The 20,604-nt window shown below is 35.7% G+C and overlaps 1 protein-coding gene across 2 annotated transcripts in view; it reads right to left on the reverse strand.

The window, feature by feature from the left end:
- Nucleotides 1-10,508: 10,508 nt before the first annotated feature.
- The window catches only part of LOC134801841 (GTP cyclohydrolase 1), a 32,150-nt gene continuing 22,054 nt past the window's right edge, over nucleotides 10,509-20,604 (reverse strand). Inside the window, exons 2-6 of one of the 2 annotated variants that reach the window (XM_063774477.1) lie at nucleotides 18,635-18,742; nucleotides 14,675-14,776; nucleotides 12,453-12,618; nucleotides 11,534-11,650; nucleotides 10,509-10,804 (exon numbers count right to left, since the gene is read on the reverse strand). In XM_063774477.1, the coding sequence (XP_063630547.1) occupies nucleotides 10,675-10,804; nucleotides 11,534-11,650; nucleotides 12,453-12,618; nucleotides 14,675-14,776; nucleotides 18,635-18,742 (623 nt within the window). In that variant the 3' untranslated portion in view covers nucleotides 10,509-10,674. The remainder of the gene's footprint in view (nucleotides 10,805-11,533; nucleotides 11,651-12,452; nucleotides 12,619-14,674; nucleotides 14,777-18,634; nucleotides 18,743-20,604) is intronic. The other variant, XM_063774476.1, reaches the window with a different exon arrangement.

A 20,604-nucleotide genomic window follows, 5' to 3' on the forward strand; every position in this document is an offset into this window, starting at 1 on the left:
ATTACAGGTTCTCACCAGTAAATACAGATTAACAAAGACAATTGGTGGTTAGCACTATTGCACTACACATTAATTTCAACGCCAAAGGCAGAGTAACTAATTTTGAATTCGTATTACTAAAGAAGATTCAAAAGAAATAAAGAAAAAACACAGCACAATGAAATTTCAAAATCCAATAAGCCATGCTCATTTAAAGAACTCCTCTGTCAGGATACGCCGCACAGTTTGGATGTTGCTGTTGAAAATATCGATGTCATGCTCCTTCGTAAGTTTATTTAGACATTTACTATATTACTATTATCATGCAAAGAAGGGTTAATAAGAGTACCATTAAGTACTTTTAATGAAATATTGTGGACATGAATAAATAAATAAATATTTGGGGACAATCTTACACAGATCAGCCAAAAACTAAGTAAAGCTTGTACAATGGTTACTAGGCGACGGTATATATACATAAATAGATACTTACTAATACATGAGTAACGTTAATAACTCAGGAACAAATATTCGTGTTAAACACAAAAATAAATGCCTTTACCGGGATTCGAACCAGGGATACAGCTTCATATAGAGGGTCATTAATTTATTATGCACAAAATCTAGACTTACCGGTGCAGTGTACGGCTGTTTGCAAGATAGTAAAAAGAATTTCTGCTATTGCAGCTGCTGATTTCTGTAATTGTCAGTGCATATTATCACGGTCGCCATTTGACCTAACGTAATCTTTAAAAAAACATGCATATCTATTCGTAGGTATACATACCTATTAGGTTAAAAAATAAGTAAAGTCCCTCTGGTATTGTCTGTAGAGTCCGACCAAGCTAACTCTGCATCTACTATGGCAAACAATATAGTGTTAAAGTGTCACCAGTCACCACAAACCAATAAGTCAATGGAGTTAGCTTAAGACTTAGACAGGCTCTAGTAGCGACGAAGTGTTCAGATAAGCATATGAAATTTGTAATATTACAAGTGAACATTTCTGGTATAAATAACATATATGATTTTAGCATCCAATCACCAAACGGGTGGGTTAGAAATTAGAACCCCATCCCATACTAATAATGTTTCTTGCATATATTGCATCATGCAATGCAATCGTGCAACCTACATGATGTAGGTTGCACGATTTAACAATGGCACGCTTTGCATGATCAAACAACTGTCGATCCCACAGGTAAACTGTTCCTTCAAACCAACCACATTGTTCAAACATTATTTAGATTCTTACCTACTTAAGCATTGTTTTTATAGTGTAAAAGAGTTTCTGGATCAAACTGATTAGCTTCATAGTTTAGCTGTTTGATTGTACCTAGTTATATTTTAATATATTGTGTAAACCAAAGATATATATGTAAGAATTAGATATAAGTAAAAATATTTGTACACCGACTTCACGGTAGAATATGATGGAACTTGCATTCATTCTAATTTAAGATCACATCAATGTACCATATTCTGACAAATAAATACATTTCATTTCATTTCATTTCATTTCATTACAGTTTTGTGGGGTGTGGGGTTCCTTTCAGCATTAATCGTTTTAAATAAAATAAATTTATAAACTAATTACATATTTATTATGACATAAATAATTTGAACTATTACCACTGAAGACATTCATCATAAAACAAAGGCACATACATATATTATATTATAATATTAATTTGTACGATGGTCATCATTGGCCTGTAACATCAATAAGATGATGGTTTAAACAGCGTCCATATTAAGAGTGCGGCACTTCCGCAAATGACTATTAAGTCCAATGCGAGAGCGGCAGCCGCGACCGCATAGCTGGCAGGAGAATGCCGTGCCCGGTGACGAAGGTGGGAGAGCGGCGCGCTGGTGTCTCAGTTCTCGCCTAGTGTGAAGAAGGCTAAACCACGCTTCATCGTGTGCAACTACCCCTTCACCCAGGGTTTTCCTCCATTGGTCGCGATCTTCGGCCTCCCTTTCCCAGTTGGTGGGAACGATGGTCATGATTTTCACAAAATTCCCGAAATGCCCGTTTGCATCAAACTAGATATGATGTCTATTTCATATAGTTTCTTGTTTTGAGCGTAAAATTTGTGACAGGTTGGTTTAGGTTCCTAAGCAGTTGGTATTCTTTCCAGTCTGATTTTAGTGATGGTCGTGGTGGCATCAGGTTTAATCAAGTGCATAAAATTATTTACAAGTAAACTCGCGCCTTCTTCCATACCTAATAAGGGAGAAAATAGCGCGATTGTATCAATATTATCCGGCAAACCTTCAAAACAGACATACACATCCTTTTCAGAATCGTAGTAATATATGCTTTTCTGTCGAAACCAAAAACGAATACACATCTTTGAGTTGAGATACTTTTTCGCTAGCAGTAGCTTCAGTGTTCAGCTTGAACACTTCATGATTTGCAGTTACATAGTAAATGGAATTTGTGCTTTTAAAGAACGCTAATTGCACAATGTTGTCAGTGACGCAGCCATGTTTTTCAGCTTTGTTGGCAGCTTCATTGTATTTATAAATGCCATCACTAGCACCGAAGTATATAACGTTTTCGTTGTTAACGACGGCATCTCTGCAGTTGTCGAGCAGTATAGTAACTGTGCCGTTGTTGTACACGTACAGTCCTTGTTCTGTTTTTTGGCCGTTGTTGATATCAGCTTCAACTATGAAGAGTTGACGTGGTTGCGCGGGTGCCTCTTCACTGCTGCTATCGTCATGAATAGTAGTCCATTCTGACCAAAAGTCGTGTTTCGGGAACTGGTTCAGTGGAGCGAAAATTTTGACAATATCATGCTTGGAAGTTTAGATGACGTATCCTTCTTTGAGGAAGTTGGCGATGACGATGGCATTGGACTCTTTAGAGTCGCTGGCGCTGGGGGCGGCGAAGCAGCACCCCAGCAGGAGACAGATCAATGGAAGGACCCTCATTTTGTATCCTGCAAATAAATTACTTTTAAACTTTCAGAAGTTACATAATATACTAGCTTCCCTGCTACTTCGTCTGCGTGGAATAATTATTATTATTGAAAAAAAACTCTTCATACCAAATGTCCACGAATGTGTGTACAAAATAACCACGGTATGGGTGCCGCAAGACGGGCGAGGAGCTGGCAGGCCCAGACGGAGATGGCGGGACGGCCTGGACGCATATCTTAACGACTGGCCGGAGATTGCTCAAAACCGAGACGAATGGAAATTGAGGGGGGAGGCCTTTGCCCAGCAGTGGGACACCGTATAGGCTTATATAATAATAATACCACCTAACTTATTTACGTGACATTTGAACGTTTTTATCTTAAGCGAATTTATTAATCTGTCAAATTGAGAATAGGCAGTTGTTATATAGTTATGTAACTAAATCATTTGATTATCACGAGATCTTTGTGTAGGCCTTGGCCTCTGAAGAATAAAATTACGTTTATAAAATTCTTAGTAGAATACTGTAGTATACTAAATTAATTACCTATATTTTATTTTGAAGGAACGTAAAATTAGTAAATTCTTATTATAGAACGAACTAGAATACCTGAAAGTCGTTTTTCGCTATCTGGACATACTCGTATATGGCACCATGGCACTCTAGCTAATAATGTAAAGCCTGGAATATATTTCGATTAGTTGAAATTTCCCGCAGTCGAATTGACCCCCTGCACCTTAGCTCTGATAAAGCATAGGAATAAAACCGATGCCGAATAAACATAATTTAAAGAAATATAAGTACCTACTTACCTAAAAGTATGTGAAAAGGTAGGCCATGTAATAATGTTGCCAAAAACTATGGTTTTGCAAATTAGGAAATAGTAAATCCAATGGATAGAGGCGATGACATTTTTGGTATATTTTTTTTGGGACCTTTATAAATAATTTATAAGGTGCAGGGGGACAATATCGACTGCGGGAAACATCTTTTTAGCTATCTGGACATATATGGCACTATAGTTAATAAAGTAAAACATGGAAGATATTTCGATTACCTAGTTGAAATTTCCCGCAGTCGAAATTCCCCCGCCTACACCTTATGTTTGTTTAAACTCACCTTTCCTGTCGTAGACTTTATTCCTGCTTTGTAAGTAATCTTCATCACAATCTCTATCAGTGAAATCCGGATCTTCATTTCTAATGTCAACTGTCGTAGCTCCCCTATTCCAAAGTATTTTAGTAGCATTTTAATCCACACTTTCGGTGGTCTTCTTTTATATTGAGACCACAAATTCCTGCCGATTATTTCATAGTCAATCCGTGGTCTTACGAACTAGTTATTATAGGTACGTAGTTCAATTTGATACCTCCAAGAGTAGAATTTAATTTTATTCGACTTGCAAAATTATGGGGTATGGTGGGGTATTTTTATGAGGAACGAGGTCCGTCTGCCATGTCGGATTTTAAACTGTACTTTAATATTTCTCTTCTTGTAGTTAATGTCTTCATTAATATATGAGACTGATTAATTGTTTTGGTAATATTAACACTATTCATAACAAAATATTTTTAGTCTGTATTTAGCTAATGAGCTACTGATTAGCATTTATCAACCAACGGAACTTGGTGTAGATAAGATTTAGAACAGGTAAAAAATAAAAAAAAAACAAGAAAGTTCAAATTAGTTTATTTCATTTAAAGTACCGTAAAACCATTCAATTATAGTTCAGTACCTACTACGACTATGATGGTTCTCAAGTTCAATATGTAATTAAGCATCAATATACCAAGGTTCTTTTTGGTTTTACCAGAGTTCTTTTTTTTTCATTTATAAAAATATGTTGCCTTAGCCTAAACGTAAATAAGAGTCGCACCAGATAATACGAGTTACTTTTGGTCATACAGTTGGACGTTTTTACGGTAAGTACCGTGGCGTATTTGAATTGTTTAATAGTGCTTTCTTTATATTATGTAAATATTTAAAGTCTGACCGTAAAAAGTCTGCAGCGATTTTGATAGCCCACGCAGTGCAAGTGTCATTTCAAACGTCAAACTTCTATGAAATTATGACGTATACATAACACTTACGCTGCGTAGGCTATCTAATCCGCTGCAGACTTTTATTGGTGCGACTATAACATGTTTTATTGTACATAAATAAACATTTCTCAGAAATATTTGCTGTCTATGTGTTCATCAATAATCTTACTTATAACTGGGTCAAGCAGATCTTATCAGTAGAAAAAGGCGGCAAATTTGAAAAATGTAGGCGCGAAAGGATATCGTCCCATAGAAAATTTGAATTTCGCGCCTTTTACTACTGACAAGATTTGCTTGACCATCTATACCTACTCGTGTGACTGTCATTAATCATTACAGTTAAATAATAGTTGTCATCTATTTGTGTAATGGAGAGAAAAATTGGTTTTTGCTCTACCAAATATTGTACAGGGTGTTTTTTCAACCTTTGACTATATTGCATTTAAACGAGCAATTCTTTTATATATTTTTATATATTTCGGGGATCTCGTAAACGACTCTAACGATTTCGATGAAATTTGCTATAGGTTTTTGGGAGCGAAAAATCGATCTAGCTACAGGTCTTATCTCTGGGGGGTTACTTTTGAGTATGTTTTCCGAGCAAAGCTCGGTCTCCCAGATATTGCCATATTATGCGACGGGAAAAGGTAAGTCATACTAAATATATTTCACTTAAATATAGGGTGGACATTTTTACATGGGCTGATCAGGTATCGATGTTACCAATGCCATTTCACTTTCGCTATTTCGGGGTTGGAGGTTTTGATCTTCTTTCGTATTATGACATTTATTTCAGTTTATACACCTAGATACGTTCTTGAGCGTAATGAAAAAACAATAACTTTAACACAGGCATTAACTCTCTTTGTACATTTTTAATGTAATCAATAAATTACGAGTATACTCAATATTTTTATAGGTACGTTTGATGACTTAATCTATGCTTGATCCGCTATTTTTCTTCGTTAAAGGTGAGATCGGTTTTTAGGTTCTCTAGGTTTAAAACCAGGTAGGCTGACTAGAACGCCATCGTTTGATCTGGAAAATAAAAACAATAAAATACGATTACAATGTACTGCGGGCTCGATACTACCACTACCACTACCACTAGTGAGGACCTATACCAGTAATAATGACAAGAATGATTGACAGATTGTTAATACAGTGAGATTTCATTTCAATCACTACACTGTCAATAGTAATGCCATTAGAAATCGTTTAGAAATAGAAATTACTTCATTACTTACCGGTTCTGTAATTATTACTGCTAGTGACATACATATGTAGTGCATTATTATTTTCCATCGTATTTCAGTCAGTCTCGGTAGAACAAGTACTGACGTTTCATGAAATTGCATGATAAATAAATACGAACATTTCCGAGAAAATACAATTGAAAACAATTATGCACTACATATGTATACATTAGTGATGTACCGACTATTGATTTGGCCGACTAGCCGACTAATCGGCGCTCGAATGGCCGATTAGTCGGCCGACTAGTCGGCTAGTCGGCCAGATCATTAGTTTCGTATAAGTTCAGGTGAAAAACAATAGTTTTGCTCCTTTGGTTGCGCTATTCATCATAATTTAGCTAGGCTAAAAGGTGTTCTCTGTGTCTACAGTTCAAAGACCTATCACAAGAATCCTCGTTAAATTTCTGTCTTTAGTTCTTTTATTTTGCGATCCTGAGCAGACCGTCAGTACAGCTTGTAGGAGGTATTTCCAAGGCTCTATTTCCCGTACGTAGTCGCCAGTTAAGAACCTAGCCCCTGTGGTCAGCGTCTTTACGAGCAACGTGTCCTGACTAAGTCTCAAAATTTTGCAATAACATTAATAGTCCCTCGTTCCTCATGGCTCCACCATTAAAAAAAAAAACAAAAACTAAATAATAAAAAAAAAATATCGAACTTGCACATGAAATTACACGACAATTAGTTGAGGAAAATACCAGCCCAGCAACATACGATAACGATCAAACGGTCAATTATATGAACCATAGACTAGGAGGAATCCTCTAGACGGAGTTTAGAGCACTTATTTCATGAAACCGATGCTGCCAAAAATACGGGGGTGCGGGGGACGAGGTCAGCGAGTTCCCGTGCCGTGATTGGTACGTTCAAAGACACGGACGTCACACAAAGACACTTTCGACTCGAAAATGGAGAAAAACTACCGTATTTGTGGCAGAGGGGGTAGAGCTACTATGCTCAGTTTGGAGGATGTCTTGTCTGTGATATCAACAAAAGTTTTCGTATGCACTCTAAATAGGTATTTTAGTAAAATAAACATTGTTTTATGTTTATTTTCGTAAATATTAACTATCGAATTCTTTTTTTTTCTGTTTTTCTTTCACTAATAAAGTGCCGACTAATCGGCCATTTTTGCCGACTAGTCGCCGACTAATCGCCGACTACAAATGTGGCCGGATAGTCGGCTTTCCCGACTAGTCGGCGACTAGTCGGTACATCCCTAGTATACATACATCGAGTTTGATGTGATGTGAACTGTAACTGATAAATTGAGAATGCTTCTGACATTCCAAGTACCTATCGTTTTTTGTTTATTTATATAAAAGCATACAACAAACTTTCATATGTATACTGGTATTAGATGAAATACAAAATAAAAATTCAAAAAATAGTTTAAACCTTCTTTGCATGGTGATGGAAATTTCCATCATAACATTGTCCTATGAAATAAAGGTGCTTTCGGAAGTGATAGATATTTATTTTTAAGACTGTCAACTTTCAACACTAATCCATTTTCTGATTTTTTACATAAATTTATGCAGTATTTTAATTTATAAAAATTACATTTGTTTTAAGACGAAATGTCGGAAAACTAGGAAAAAGCCAAAAGTTGATGATTTTTAATATGTGATTTTGAACGGTGTTTTCGGGGTTTGTAATTATTTTATATATAAAAACTTTATCATATTATTATTATTATTTTTTATTATTTTATTTGATACACTAGCAGCTCTTAGAGCTGATGCGTGTATATCGAAGCACTTGTATTTTATTTTGCACTTTTTAAAGTGATATGTATATCACAAATAGTATACCTTTCTAATGGTGGTAAAAAAATTCACATATCTATTACTGAAAAGTATATATTTACATAAATATAAATTAGCCTATTCAATTTCTAACTTTGATTTCGCAGTAAAAATTGATGTTATAATTTTTTTATTATTTTTCCCAGAATCAGTAAACAATTACGTGACACATACATTAATTACGGGCAAAAATAAAAAATCATGCAAAGAAGGGTTAAGTGGACTTACCCATTTTTTTGTTTCCAAATTTGTACGTACTTATTTGTATGTGTTGCTATCGGGCTGATAGTATTTTTTTTAATTAATTTTTCGTGAACGCTACCTACTATTCCACTAAATTTACTTATTTTATTTATAGTATTCAGAAATAAAAGACGTATTTCAGAACAGATTATTTCACTACAAAATGAAAATGTGTCAGACACAGTGAGCGCGATTCTGATTTCACAATTTGTTACTGTTTTGATATGATCACCTTGCAGCATCGATCTAACCCGGGGTTAAGCGGTTAAACCGTTAACCCAGTGTCAAATTGTACCGGTAACCATGGTAACTCCAGGTTAACTGGTTAACTCCGGGTTATTTAATGGTGCAAGTGGTCCTTAGCGGTTGGCGCGCATCCCACGCAAGACTCTTAGCGGTTGGCGCGCATCCCACGCAAAACTCTTAGCGGTTGGCGCGCATCCCACGCAAGGCTTAGCGGTTGGCGCGCATCCCACGCAAAACTCTTAGCGGTTGGCGCGCATCCCACGCGATTATTAGCGGTTGGCGCGTATCTCACGCAAAACTCTTAGCGGTTGGCGCGCATCCCACGCAATTTTTAGCGGTTGGCGCGTATCCCACGCAAAACTCTTAGCGGTTGGCGTGCATCCCACGCCAATCTTAGCGGTTGGCGCGTATCCCACGCAAAACTCTTAGCGGTTGGCGAGCATCCCACGCAAGACTCTAAGCGGTTGGCGCGCATCCCACGCAAGACTTTACTTCATTTCGCATTCACCAATCAACTTTAGCGATCTTAGAGCGATCAAAACAGTAACAAGTTGTTAGAGCTAGACCAAGAGAAGTCTGCAGCAATTTTGATAGCCCACGCAGTGCAACTGTTATTTTAAACGTCAAACTTCTACGAAGTTATGACGTATAAATAACACTTGCACTGCGTGGGCTATCAAAATCGCTGCAGACTGTTCTTGGTCTAACTCTAAATCTGAATAAAGCTCAGTGGTGCTGTTTTTCAATTCAATTTATAGATAGGAAGTTTGTATAGTCGTTTGTGAAAGGGCTACGTAATAAAAGAACGGATTCAACTTAAAATAAAACCTTTATTGTTTAAATGAGAATACTTTTCAAATTACATTCATTATTGTATAATTTAAAACATCAAAAATCATTACATTCATAATTTAAGGCAACGTCATTGGCATAAATATAAAATGTATAAATAAAACATCAAAAATATGTTTATTTTTCAAAAATGTCAAGCATCAGCCATGAATTACTTGAGATTTTTGTTTAAATTAAAAAGAATATTACAAATGGATTGGTCCACTTATTTCCAATTGTACAACAATAAAAATATAACTAAATTAATATAAAATGCCTAAATATCAATTAACTTATGAGAAACGTGGTAATTGGGCAATATATTTTACCATATTTCTCATAAAATCTTATTTTATTGTCATGTAAACTTTTGCTCTTTTGTATTAGGTTAAAACCTAAGTAAATTTCAATTACAAAAATATATTTATAACGAATATATTCGACAAGCAAAGCAAACTAATATACCTAAAACTAAGGCAGTTATAAATCCCGTTTACAAAATTACTTAAATACTGGAAAAAAAGTACAAAAGAAAGCAAAGAAATAAAAAGATTGAAACTGAATAAAATAACAAGAATAAAGTATTAAAAAGATAATAACAATTTTGCAACCGGATTCAAATTAATTTAGTTCAAAAGTAACAACGCTATTTAATAAAAAAGCAGCCAATAAAAAGGTAACAAAATAATGCACAAAATTACTGAGCTTAGCATAAATATTATCATTCAATAAATATTGGTGTTATATAATTATGATCTAAAACATCTTGGAAAATTTTACGTGAAGACCATAAATATAAATGGTTTTTTTATGAGTGTTTATTTACTAAAACATTTTTATTGTTCTTGAGTTTAAGTTGGAATCAACAACGCATCAATAATTAATAAAAATAACATCCACACTGAATTTTTTTTAATATATTGAAAATTGGCAAGCGTAGTCATTTCGTGCATTATATTGGGACTTCTAAAGCTTGGTTTTATAAAGATTGGTAAATCACTGTAGAAATTAAGAAGAAGGAAAAGAAAGAAGAAATTAGTTTAATTAAAGACGTTTAACAAATCTTTATAAAACGAAGCGTTATTTTGATAATTTAAGTTGCGTTAATAATAATAATTATTCCAGAGGCTATCAATGAAGCCTAGCGCTTGCTCGAGCCTTAAATTGCCTTTGAGGCTTGAGACTTTATGACTCGACCGAGCCCTAGCGGGTCTGCTATCAAAGTAGCTTAGCGCTATCTCGAGCCTTAATTTCCAGCTCAAGCCTCTAAGGCTCGGTCGAGCCTTAAAGGCTTAAGACTTGAGACTTTAAGGCTCGAGCGAGCGGCAGCGACGGCATCGTTCTCACTTGGAGTGCACGAGGTTGAGGAACTCCTCCCTGGTTTTGGGGTCGTCGCGGAACACTCCCAGCATGGTGGAGGTCACGGTCTTGCTGTTGATCTTCTGGACCCCACGCATCACCATGCACATGTGACTGTGGGAGAAAAATGACTATTAATTTTATAAAGTATAAAAATACTTAGGTTATTTTTTCATGCCACAAAATGTCACAAAGAACAATTTTAAAAATCGCATTATAAATCAAGTGGGTTGTTGGTGTTTCTTCCCAATTTTTACATGGTATATGTAACCATGTAAAAATTGTGTGGGCCAGAGTAAAAATAGAAGGGTTCCCTAGCGAAGATGATGTGAGGTGAGAGCAACCACAAAGGCAATCTATTTATTATTTTTGGTCAGTGTTTTGTGGCGTAGCTAGGCGTGGGCGAATGGGGCCTTCGCCCACGGCCTCGCACTTAGAGGGGCCTCGCAAAGCCAACGTTTTTATTATCTTGGGAAAACACATTGGAAAGGGCCTCGCTGATGTGGTTTTCGCCCACGGCTAGATTGATTCACGCTACGCCACTGAGTGTTTTAGATAACTACTACCTTTGGATTTGCACCACATGCACTTTACTTCTACACCAGGGGTCTCCAAACTTTTATACCTGAGGGTGGCAATATGACCCTTTCCCGCGGGCCACCGTCGGTTTTTGCGCCTGGTTGCTGCTGTTAGGAACAGTTCCACTCTTAATGAATGCTGAACCCCTGGAGCCGGACAGTGGGCACTCGCTTTGGGTGTCGGCGGGCCGGATTGGAACGCGTCGCGGGCCGGATTTGGCCCGCGGGCTGGGGTTTGGAAACCTCTGTTCTACCCTATACTTACACTCCTTCGATGACGACAGCCACGCCCGCCGGTCGGACGGCCTGGGTGACGGCAATAGCGATCTGTTTGGTCAGTCTCTCTTGCACCTGCAGGCGGCGGGAGTAGATCTCCACTATCCTGGAAATTGAAAGGGAAATTGTTAGATTATTCAGAAAAAAAACATAAACTTAAAGATGATGTTGATAGAAAATTAGAGAGGGTTTTTATGAATTGAAAAAGTATTCATTAACACTATAAAGTGTCATTCTATGGAACTTGCTAACTATGTAAACAAACCGCCATATTGAAATTGTCCCTGACTGATGAATTTATTAGTGACTTTTGTTTACATAGTTAGCAAGTTATACACTATAGCTTCATTTTCGTTTCTATATTTTCGTTTATATTTGACATGTTTACAACATTTTGCCAAACATAATAAGGGTATCTGTTAAAGTGCAATGCCTGATTATGTGGCTATAACCTTGTGCAATGTAGCTCAATACTTTAGAACACTTAGGGCCAGTTACACCAACCACAATTAACAGGCTGATAAACGTCAAGCAGCAGAGAACTATGACCAATAAAATTTAGCGAACGCTAAAACGGTGACAGGGGGTTTGGTGCAAGTGACCCTTAGTCTTATTTAATATTGCTAACTGCCTAGTTTTGTAGGCTGAGAGTTACTTGCGGTTTGCTTAAATACAAGAAGGGATAGTTTGGCCACCCAGTTGGAAGGTCTGATCTCTTTAAATTGCTTCAACAAATAGATAAATCTGGCATTAACAGATCAGCAGCTGCAGGCTGACAGATAAAAAATGACAATCGGATGTCAGTCTTACTCATTGAATATAGAACACATGTTTGAAGTGTCGTATGTGGGAAAGCCTGGTACCCTCAGCATGCTAAGGGTTAAAAAAGCAATAAGATAAAGGCCTACCTGGCCAGCTTGCTAAGTCCAAGGATCTTGCCCTGCGGCAGATACCCGATGGAAACTTTGCCGTAGAAGGGCACCAGATGGTGCTCGCACATGGAGAACATCTCGATGTCCTTCACCACCACCATCTCGTCTGTGTCCTCGTCGAAAATCGCTTCATTTAGGACCTCTGTAAAACAAGGTCATGGTTTAGCATTAAACTTTGTAAGATTAACCTAACGTATGCAATTGCTAAGAGTCTAATAAGTTGCCGAGCGGACCCCAGGCTGCTAAGTGAGCAAAATTTCAGGACAGCGCTAGTAAGATTATGTTGATGACAAGAGCCTAAGGGTAAAGATGATAAGTATCTGGTTAATTGCGTAGGGTAGATCGAGGTAAATCGGATCACAGGGCGAATCGGATCAAGACGAAAAATCTGTTGATATAATAAATACTAAAGTAAGGTACTAGAAGTAATTACAGTGAGACGCCTCATTCTGCTCTCGTATGTTTCTTTTCTCTTAATGAATGTGTTAATTATACAGGATTTTGAATTTTGGAGACACTATACATCTCTAAGGATAATTTGATAAACTATATAATCTTATAGTTCTGACACCTAGAGACATTTACACCTCTAAATAGGGATGTACCGACTAGTCGCCGACTAGTCGGGAAAGCCGACTATCCGGCCACATTTGTAGTCGGTGATTAGTCGGCGACTAGTCGGCAAAAATGGCCGATTAGTCGGCACTTTATTAGTGAAAGAAAAACAGAAAAATAGAAATCAACAGTCAATATTTACCATACGTTTTATGTTTATTTTACTAAAATACCTATTCACGGTTGCATACGAAAACTTTTGTTCATATAATTGACCGTTTGATCGTTATCGTATGTTGGGGGGCTGGTTTTTTCCTCTACAGGTCAATCTCAACTGATTCTCGTGTAATTTCATGTGCAAGTTCTATAGTTAATTTTTTATTATCATTATTCAGTTTTTTTTAATGGTGGAGGCACGAGGAACTATTCATGTTATTGCTAAATTTAGAGACTTAGACAGGGCACGTTGCTCGTAATGACGCTGACCACAGGGGATAGGTTCTTAACTGGCGACTACGTACGGAAAATAGAGCCTTGGAAATACCTCCTACAAGCTGTACTGACGGTCTGCTCAGGATCGCAAAATAAAAGAACTAAAGACAGAAATTGAACGAGGATTCTTGGGATAGGTCTTTGAACCTGTAGAGTACACCTTTTAACCAAGCTAATATGATGAATAGCGCAACCAAAGAAGCACAAATATTGTTTTTCACCTGAACTTATACGAAACTAATGATCTGGCCGACTAGCCGACTAGTCGGCCGACTAATCGGCCATTCAAGTGCCGATTAGTCGGCTAGTCGGCCAAATCAATAGTCGGTACATCACTACCTCTAAATAATTATTACAGATTTTTTTGTGTTTTTGTGTCTGTATTTTTTTCTTATATTAATATTATAGGTTTTTTATGTAATTCGACATTAAGAGACCATATACATCTCTAAGTAATTGTAATACGTTAGTTTGATTGTTAGTTGTATTTTATAAAATTGTTGATGTATTGTTATTATCAAAGACATATGTAACTTATTATTATTGCTTCTATGTAAATTCAATGTTGACGTGTAAAAGTGCCCTTGTAATGTGGCCTATTTGCTGAATAAATGTTGATGTTTGATGTTTGATGAATAAATTGTAATAAATCACCTTTTTTATTTATCAAAAGAAACCCTTACAGTACAAAAGGAGGACTTAAAGCCACAAGGCATACTATACCAATCAACCTGGCTAAGCAGAGAAATTATATGTATTACACCTACAATACAATGCACTTTTCAATAATAAATATTCCATTGACACACTACAATTGCACCGTACGTCTCTCTTCATAGCTGCGACGCCAGAAATATTATTTTAGAATAAGAAATATTTTATATATCAACAGATTTTTAGTCTCATCCGATTCGTCTCGGTCTACCCTACTTTTAGGTACAGTTTGAAGCAATATCAAAAGAAAAAGGGGCAAAGGATATCTCCAGAATAAAAACGATACGATGGATAATGTTTGTAATCTAGAATATCTAGATAATATCATTTATAATTAAGGCGTATGCTTATTTGCCTACTCTGCGACTTTAAAATGTAAATGAGCAATGTGCAAATGGAAACGAAAAAACGAGAACTTGAAAAGCAGTGTATCATACCTTCAAGGCTCTGGTCGTAGCCCTTAGTGAAGAACAGCATAGCTTTGGCTGCTCTTTCAGGAGTCTTCAGCAGACCCTGCCTGTCTGGGTCCTCTCCTAAACCTGAAACACCATGATTATGTAGAAATTTTCAATTTTATTGAGGCGAATCGAATTTAATATATTATCTTTACCAGATACTCAGTATTATTTGGTATTATCAAAGACATATGTAACTTCGTATGTATTATCTAGAAATTAAAACTGGCTCTTTTATTTTTTTCCTTTTTTTCTTTTTTTAGGGTTGCGTACAAACGGGACCCTATTACTAAGACTCCACTGTCCGTCTGTCTGTCACCGCCACCGAACCTGTCTCATGAACCGTGATAGCTAGACAGTTGAAATTTTTTCAGATGATGTATTTCTGTTGCCGCTATAACAACAAATACTTAAAACTCCCATGGGGCTCCCATACAAAAAACGTGATATTTTTGCCGTTTTTTGCGCAATGGTACGGAACCCTTCATGGGCAAGTCCGATGTCCGCGGGATTTATGCGTCGTTGGACTAAAAGTAAATATGGCGATGTATAAAAATGTCTACATATAAAATAAAAATTGGTCCGAGTATTAGAAAGCCAATACTTCAAAATGTTTAAGTCTTATCAAGTCGGAATATAAAAATGACTACTTTCAAAGTATACAAATGTCTAAGTCTTATCAAGTCGGAATATAAAAATGACTACTTTCTTTACATAGGTCCAGGATTATAATAATACATATACGGAACAAATTCATCCCCTCGTAACATCTAGTTCTTAAATTAAAACGAATAATATTCAATAAATATGAACAAGCTAATAGATAAGCGATCAACAAACAAGCTGAATTCTAAACAGACAAACATTTATCTATAAATTATAAAAAAAAACTGAGAACATTTGAAAATATATTTATTAATTATCTTTAACAAAACTACTAAACCAAATTGCTCTGCTTACACTTAAAATAAAAATATTTTATTCATTGTTTCTCCTCCAAAATTATAAGTCTAAAAGTTTATTCGTTTATACTTCGTCAAAATTATATACGCCCGAACTTATGTAAGTGGGCATTTTTATACATCGTCATATTTACTTTTAGTCTAGTGCCGCAACATATTTATATTTGGTCTAATGTACAGATGCACATTTTTATACTTCGTCGAAATTATATACGCACGAACTTATGCAAGTAGACATTTTTATACATCGCCATATTTACTTTTAGTCCAACGACGCATAAACCGTCCGCGGTTTTTTGTCCTTCAAAGAATGTATTTATTCTCGAGATATTTGAAGAGTAAAAGACAAAAAGGTTTGACCCTTATTAAGCTACGCTTGAACGATTCACTTTTACACTGAATGAAAAAAAAACAAGCTTTTATTGATCTACTCTTGTATGGCAGCAACTTCCGAGTGCATGCCTATTATAAGCAGTTACAAAAATTAATATTTATCGGATTTTTTGCTTTCTTTTTTGTATTTAGTGTTTTGTTTTATTTTAGAGTTCGTTCATAATAAAATGTTACAGGGCGATTTGGGTATTTTTGTAGTAGCTCGTAAATCACCACTTGGTGAAGTAGAACTGCTAATTAAGACCATAAAAGTCTGTGATGTGAAGTCGATTCTTTTTTGTTACAGGTTGTAACTAATGATGTTTATAGGGTCTCTATTGGTTCCCATAAATTTTTTGTTCCGATTTTTTCAGTCCATAACGTTTTCCATCATAATTTTTATTAGTCACATTGTGAATAGTCATAAATTTTAACAATATAAATTGCAGTTCCGATTTTTGCAGGTCATTATTATTGTTAGTCATAAAATCTGTTACTCATAATATTCAAAGTCCGGAAGCTATACCATTACATAATGTTGAAGGCAATAAACTTGCTTACAATAATCGTTGTAAGGTCTTTTATCGCAGGTTATAATGATAAGTAGGGGCTCTATTGCATTCCCTAAATTTCAAGTTCCGATTTTTTTAAACCATAACGTTTTCCATCATAATTTTTATTAGTCATATTGTCAATAGTTATAAAATTAAACAATACAAATTGCATGCTTGCCTACCTACCTGGGGATTATTTTAAATTTGGCTTACTGATTTCCCCTCCATTTCTTATTTTTAATGTAGTTTATTAAGCCATTTCGCCCCGTCAACGAGTCGACGGAGCCCCGCTTCGCGGGGCTCCTATTTCCGCTCTGAGGGACACAAGGTAACTAACGAACCTACCTGAGGAAACAGATTTCCCCGCCATTTCTTATTTTTCATGTAGCTTATTAAGCCATTTCGTCCCGCCAAAAAGTCGACGGAGCCCCGCTTCGCGGGGCTCCTATTTCCGCTCTGAGGGACACAAGGTAACTAACGAACCTACCTGAGGAAACAGATTTTTTATTGTTTGGCTTACTAATTTCCCCGCCATTTCTTATTTTTCATGTAGCTTATTAAGCCATTTCGTCCCGCCAAAAAGAATAGATAGTATAGAGGGGTCCTGTCATTGTAAATTTTGTAGTCACAGTAAATTTACTGCCATCTATCGACACACGACTAAAACTCAAAATGAAAACGTATAAAGTTATCAAAAAATGTATATATATGGATAAATGATTTTATTATTTTTATATCATTTTGATCCATGTTCATTCACTAATATCTATGTGTTAAAATTGTTAAATATGAAACGGTGTCGTCACGCCATCTAGCCGAGGATAGGCTAAAGGTGTGTGCGCCATCTATTCGAGAATGACTTTTGCTTCAATTCCGAGGCACGTTTTTTCCTTAGACTTTATTCGTCTTATACGAAGTTAGATATGTCTTTGGTCCCGCCAACGAGTCGACGGAGCTCCGCTTCGCGGGGCTCCTATTTCCGCTCTGAGGGACACAAGGTAACTAACAAACCTACCTGAGGAAACAGGTTTCTTTTTTCTTTATATGAAGGACGTTATTGATTTGGTTTAGTCACTTTAGTCATTAAAAATGGGGGTCCCTTTGTTTGACATAGTTATTGAAAGTCATAATGATTAATATTATAGCTCCTAAATATTAGAATATTAGAGGATATCGTTTTCTGACTATCGAAATTCGAAACAGTAAGTTTATGGGAAACAAAGGGATGACATTAAAACGATATGATTAACGACCATTAGTCCGATAAAATATATGCCTTAAAATATTTCTGAATAATTATTGATATACCTTTGAATGTTATACTCATCAATTTTATAACTTTTGTGATTATAGCGTTTAATATTATAGATGTCTAACATTAGAACTATGAAACGTTATACTTAACAAAAATTATGACTTTTCATGTTTATGTCCATAAATTATATGGATATCAATTTCTGCCTATCGAAATTCGAAACAATAAGTTTATGGGAAACAAAGGGATCCCGATGTTTATAATGTCCAGTGAGCTGCGAAATTGCATGGAGAAATTCTGAATGAATTCATTGAAAACGTCGCCATGCATTTTTGCTAGTGTTGATTAAGGCTCGAGTCCTTTGAGTCCTCTGCTTCAAGACACGACTCAGTTTTTGAGACTCTTATAATTAAGTCTAAAATCGAGTTCTTTTCAACTTGTTAGAGACCCGAGCCTTTTGTAGAGACTTGAGTCCTTTTCAGAGAACTCTTGATTTTTATATAAAAAAAAAATCAAAACGCATTGTCTTTATGTAAAATTCGTGAATTAGGTAACCATACAATAACGCCTAATTTCTTTACTGTTATTTAGGAAAAACCTATAAAATTATTGACGGAGTCTTTATTCGGAGACGTGAGTCCTTTTGAATTGCTCTTAAAAAAGACTCAACAAAGGACTCAGAAGTTTTTTAAGCGCAGTCTCGTAAAAACGAGCTGAGTTCTTCAAATTCAGACTCGGTGGACTCGAGTTCTTACCAACACTAACTTTGAAGGCTAATGGGTAAAAGGTACCTACGTACCTGTGAGCAGCAATCTGTAAGAGCTGGCCATATCAGGTAGCAGGGCCTCTCTGGTGGGCGGCCTGTGGTCCAGTTCCAGGTCGTGGTGGAACGTGCAATTCTCATGTCCTGGAATAATAAAAAACATAACTTTGATGAAAGTGGCAACAAAAAACGTCTTGGAACTTTCGCGCTAACTTTTTGTAACGTGTAAAATTTTTAATACGTGATTGTGACTTCGCATCGCATATTTTATTCATTTGTTTTGAAGTTTCGAGTATGTCGTCTCTATGTAAGTAATTGTGCGACTTTGCTACCAAGATCAAAAAATGGAAGTGTATGCGAATAAGTCCCGTCTTGTTAGATTCACTCAATCTTAATTGTAAAAAGAAAAGGTCATTTAATAATAAGAGCAGAATAATGTTATTACATAGTCTCTATGAATTGTTTTATTTATTTATGAATGAATGAATGAATGAATAATATTTATTTCAGATTGATAAAAAATCATATTCTTGAGTAATAAGTACACATAAGTCAACAGCGTTGGTTAGTAAATTAATATCTGCTTGTCAACTGATAAATGATAATATTTGTCTGTTTGTCGACTAAAGACGAAATAAAAAATGGTCTGTATTTGTATCACGAGTACATATCTATAAAAGCAGTAGCAAAGACATATGTATCCGTATAAGATGAATAAAGTCTAAGAAAAAAACGTGCCCCGGAAATCAAGAAAAAGTAATTCTCGGATAGATGGCGCACACATCTTTGGCCTATGTTCGGCTAGATGGCGTCGTTTCATATTTAACAATTTTAACACATAGGTATCAGTGAATGAACATGGGTCAAAATGATATAAAAATAATGAAATCATTTATCCATATATATAATTTTTTTCAATAGTTTTATACGTTTTCATTTTGAGTTTTAGTCGTATGTCGATAGATGGCAGTAAATTTACTGTGACTACAAAATTTACTGTGACAGGACCCCTCTATACTATCTATTCTCTTTGGCAGTAGCTACACTCATGCAAATATGCAATCTGTTATTGATATTGTAACCAATTATTTCGCATAGCTTGAAATATGATGATACCTAGTAACTTAGCAAATAGTTAACATAAACATCAATATAAGTAGTCCTTACGTAATAAGAGATCTAGCATATCATAGGCTATTATTCGTACCACACTATTCAAATTTCATGACTGATATTGCCTTCCATACATTGTTATGAGGTTTTCTTTACTTATTGTAATATTGTGCGATGAATTGAATTAGATTTGTATAGATATTTACAGTATATATGGTGCTATTTTACCGCCCTAGGGCGGAATTAAGGACAATACGTGCTTATTTAACATAAGCACGTATTAAATTTAAAGGGCCATATTTACTGTAAGACGTTGTACAATACACGTGCGAAAAGGTAATTCGCTCCTCGTATCGAGTCGTGTTTCAATTTATCGCATTTAAGACTTTTCGCACTTGTATCGTAATGTAGTATTACATACACGTTCTACCATTACCTTAATGTGCATGATACTGTATAATTGCTCGGATATTAAATTGTTACACATTTTGATTTGCATGTCAACGTTTATATATAAAGGTTAATAATATAATCGACGCGAATATTACTTATACGAACTTTAAGCTCATTTCAATTGACATGTAAAAAACTATTATTCTATGTTGATTATCAGAAATTAAATAAACAATTGCTTTACCTGACATACTTAACTAAAACCCACTGAACAGAGCACAATTAACTAAGACAAAAACATAAGTGACTTAAATATAAGCAGTCACTAACGGTATAGAATACCTGAAGTATTATGCAATAAAAGCTGTGTGTTACATGTGCTTGTCTGGCAAGGTTGGCTTATTTTTTAATTAATATACTTAAAGGAATTTAAGTGTGTTGGTGCTGATGCTTATATTTAAAAGCAATAATTTGACTTGATAATGTCGACTTTGGACTTT

The sequence above is a fragment of the Cydia splendana genome, chromosome 23, assembly GCF_910591565.1.
Source record: "Cydia splendana chromosome 23, ilCydSple1.2, whole genome shotgun sequence".
NCBI lineage: Eukaryota > Metazoa > Arthropoda > Insecta > Lepidoptera > Tortricidae > Cydia > Cydia splendana.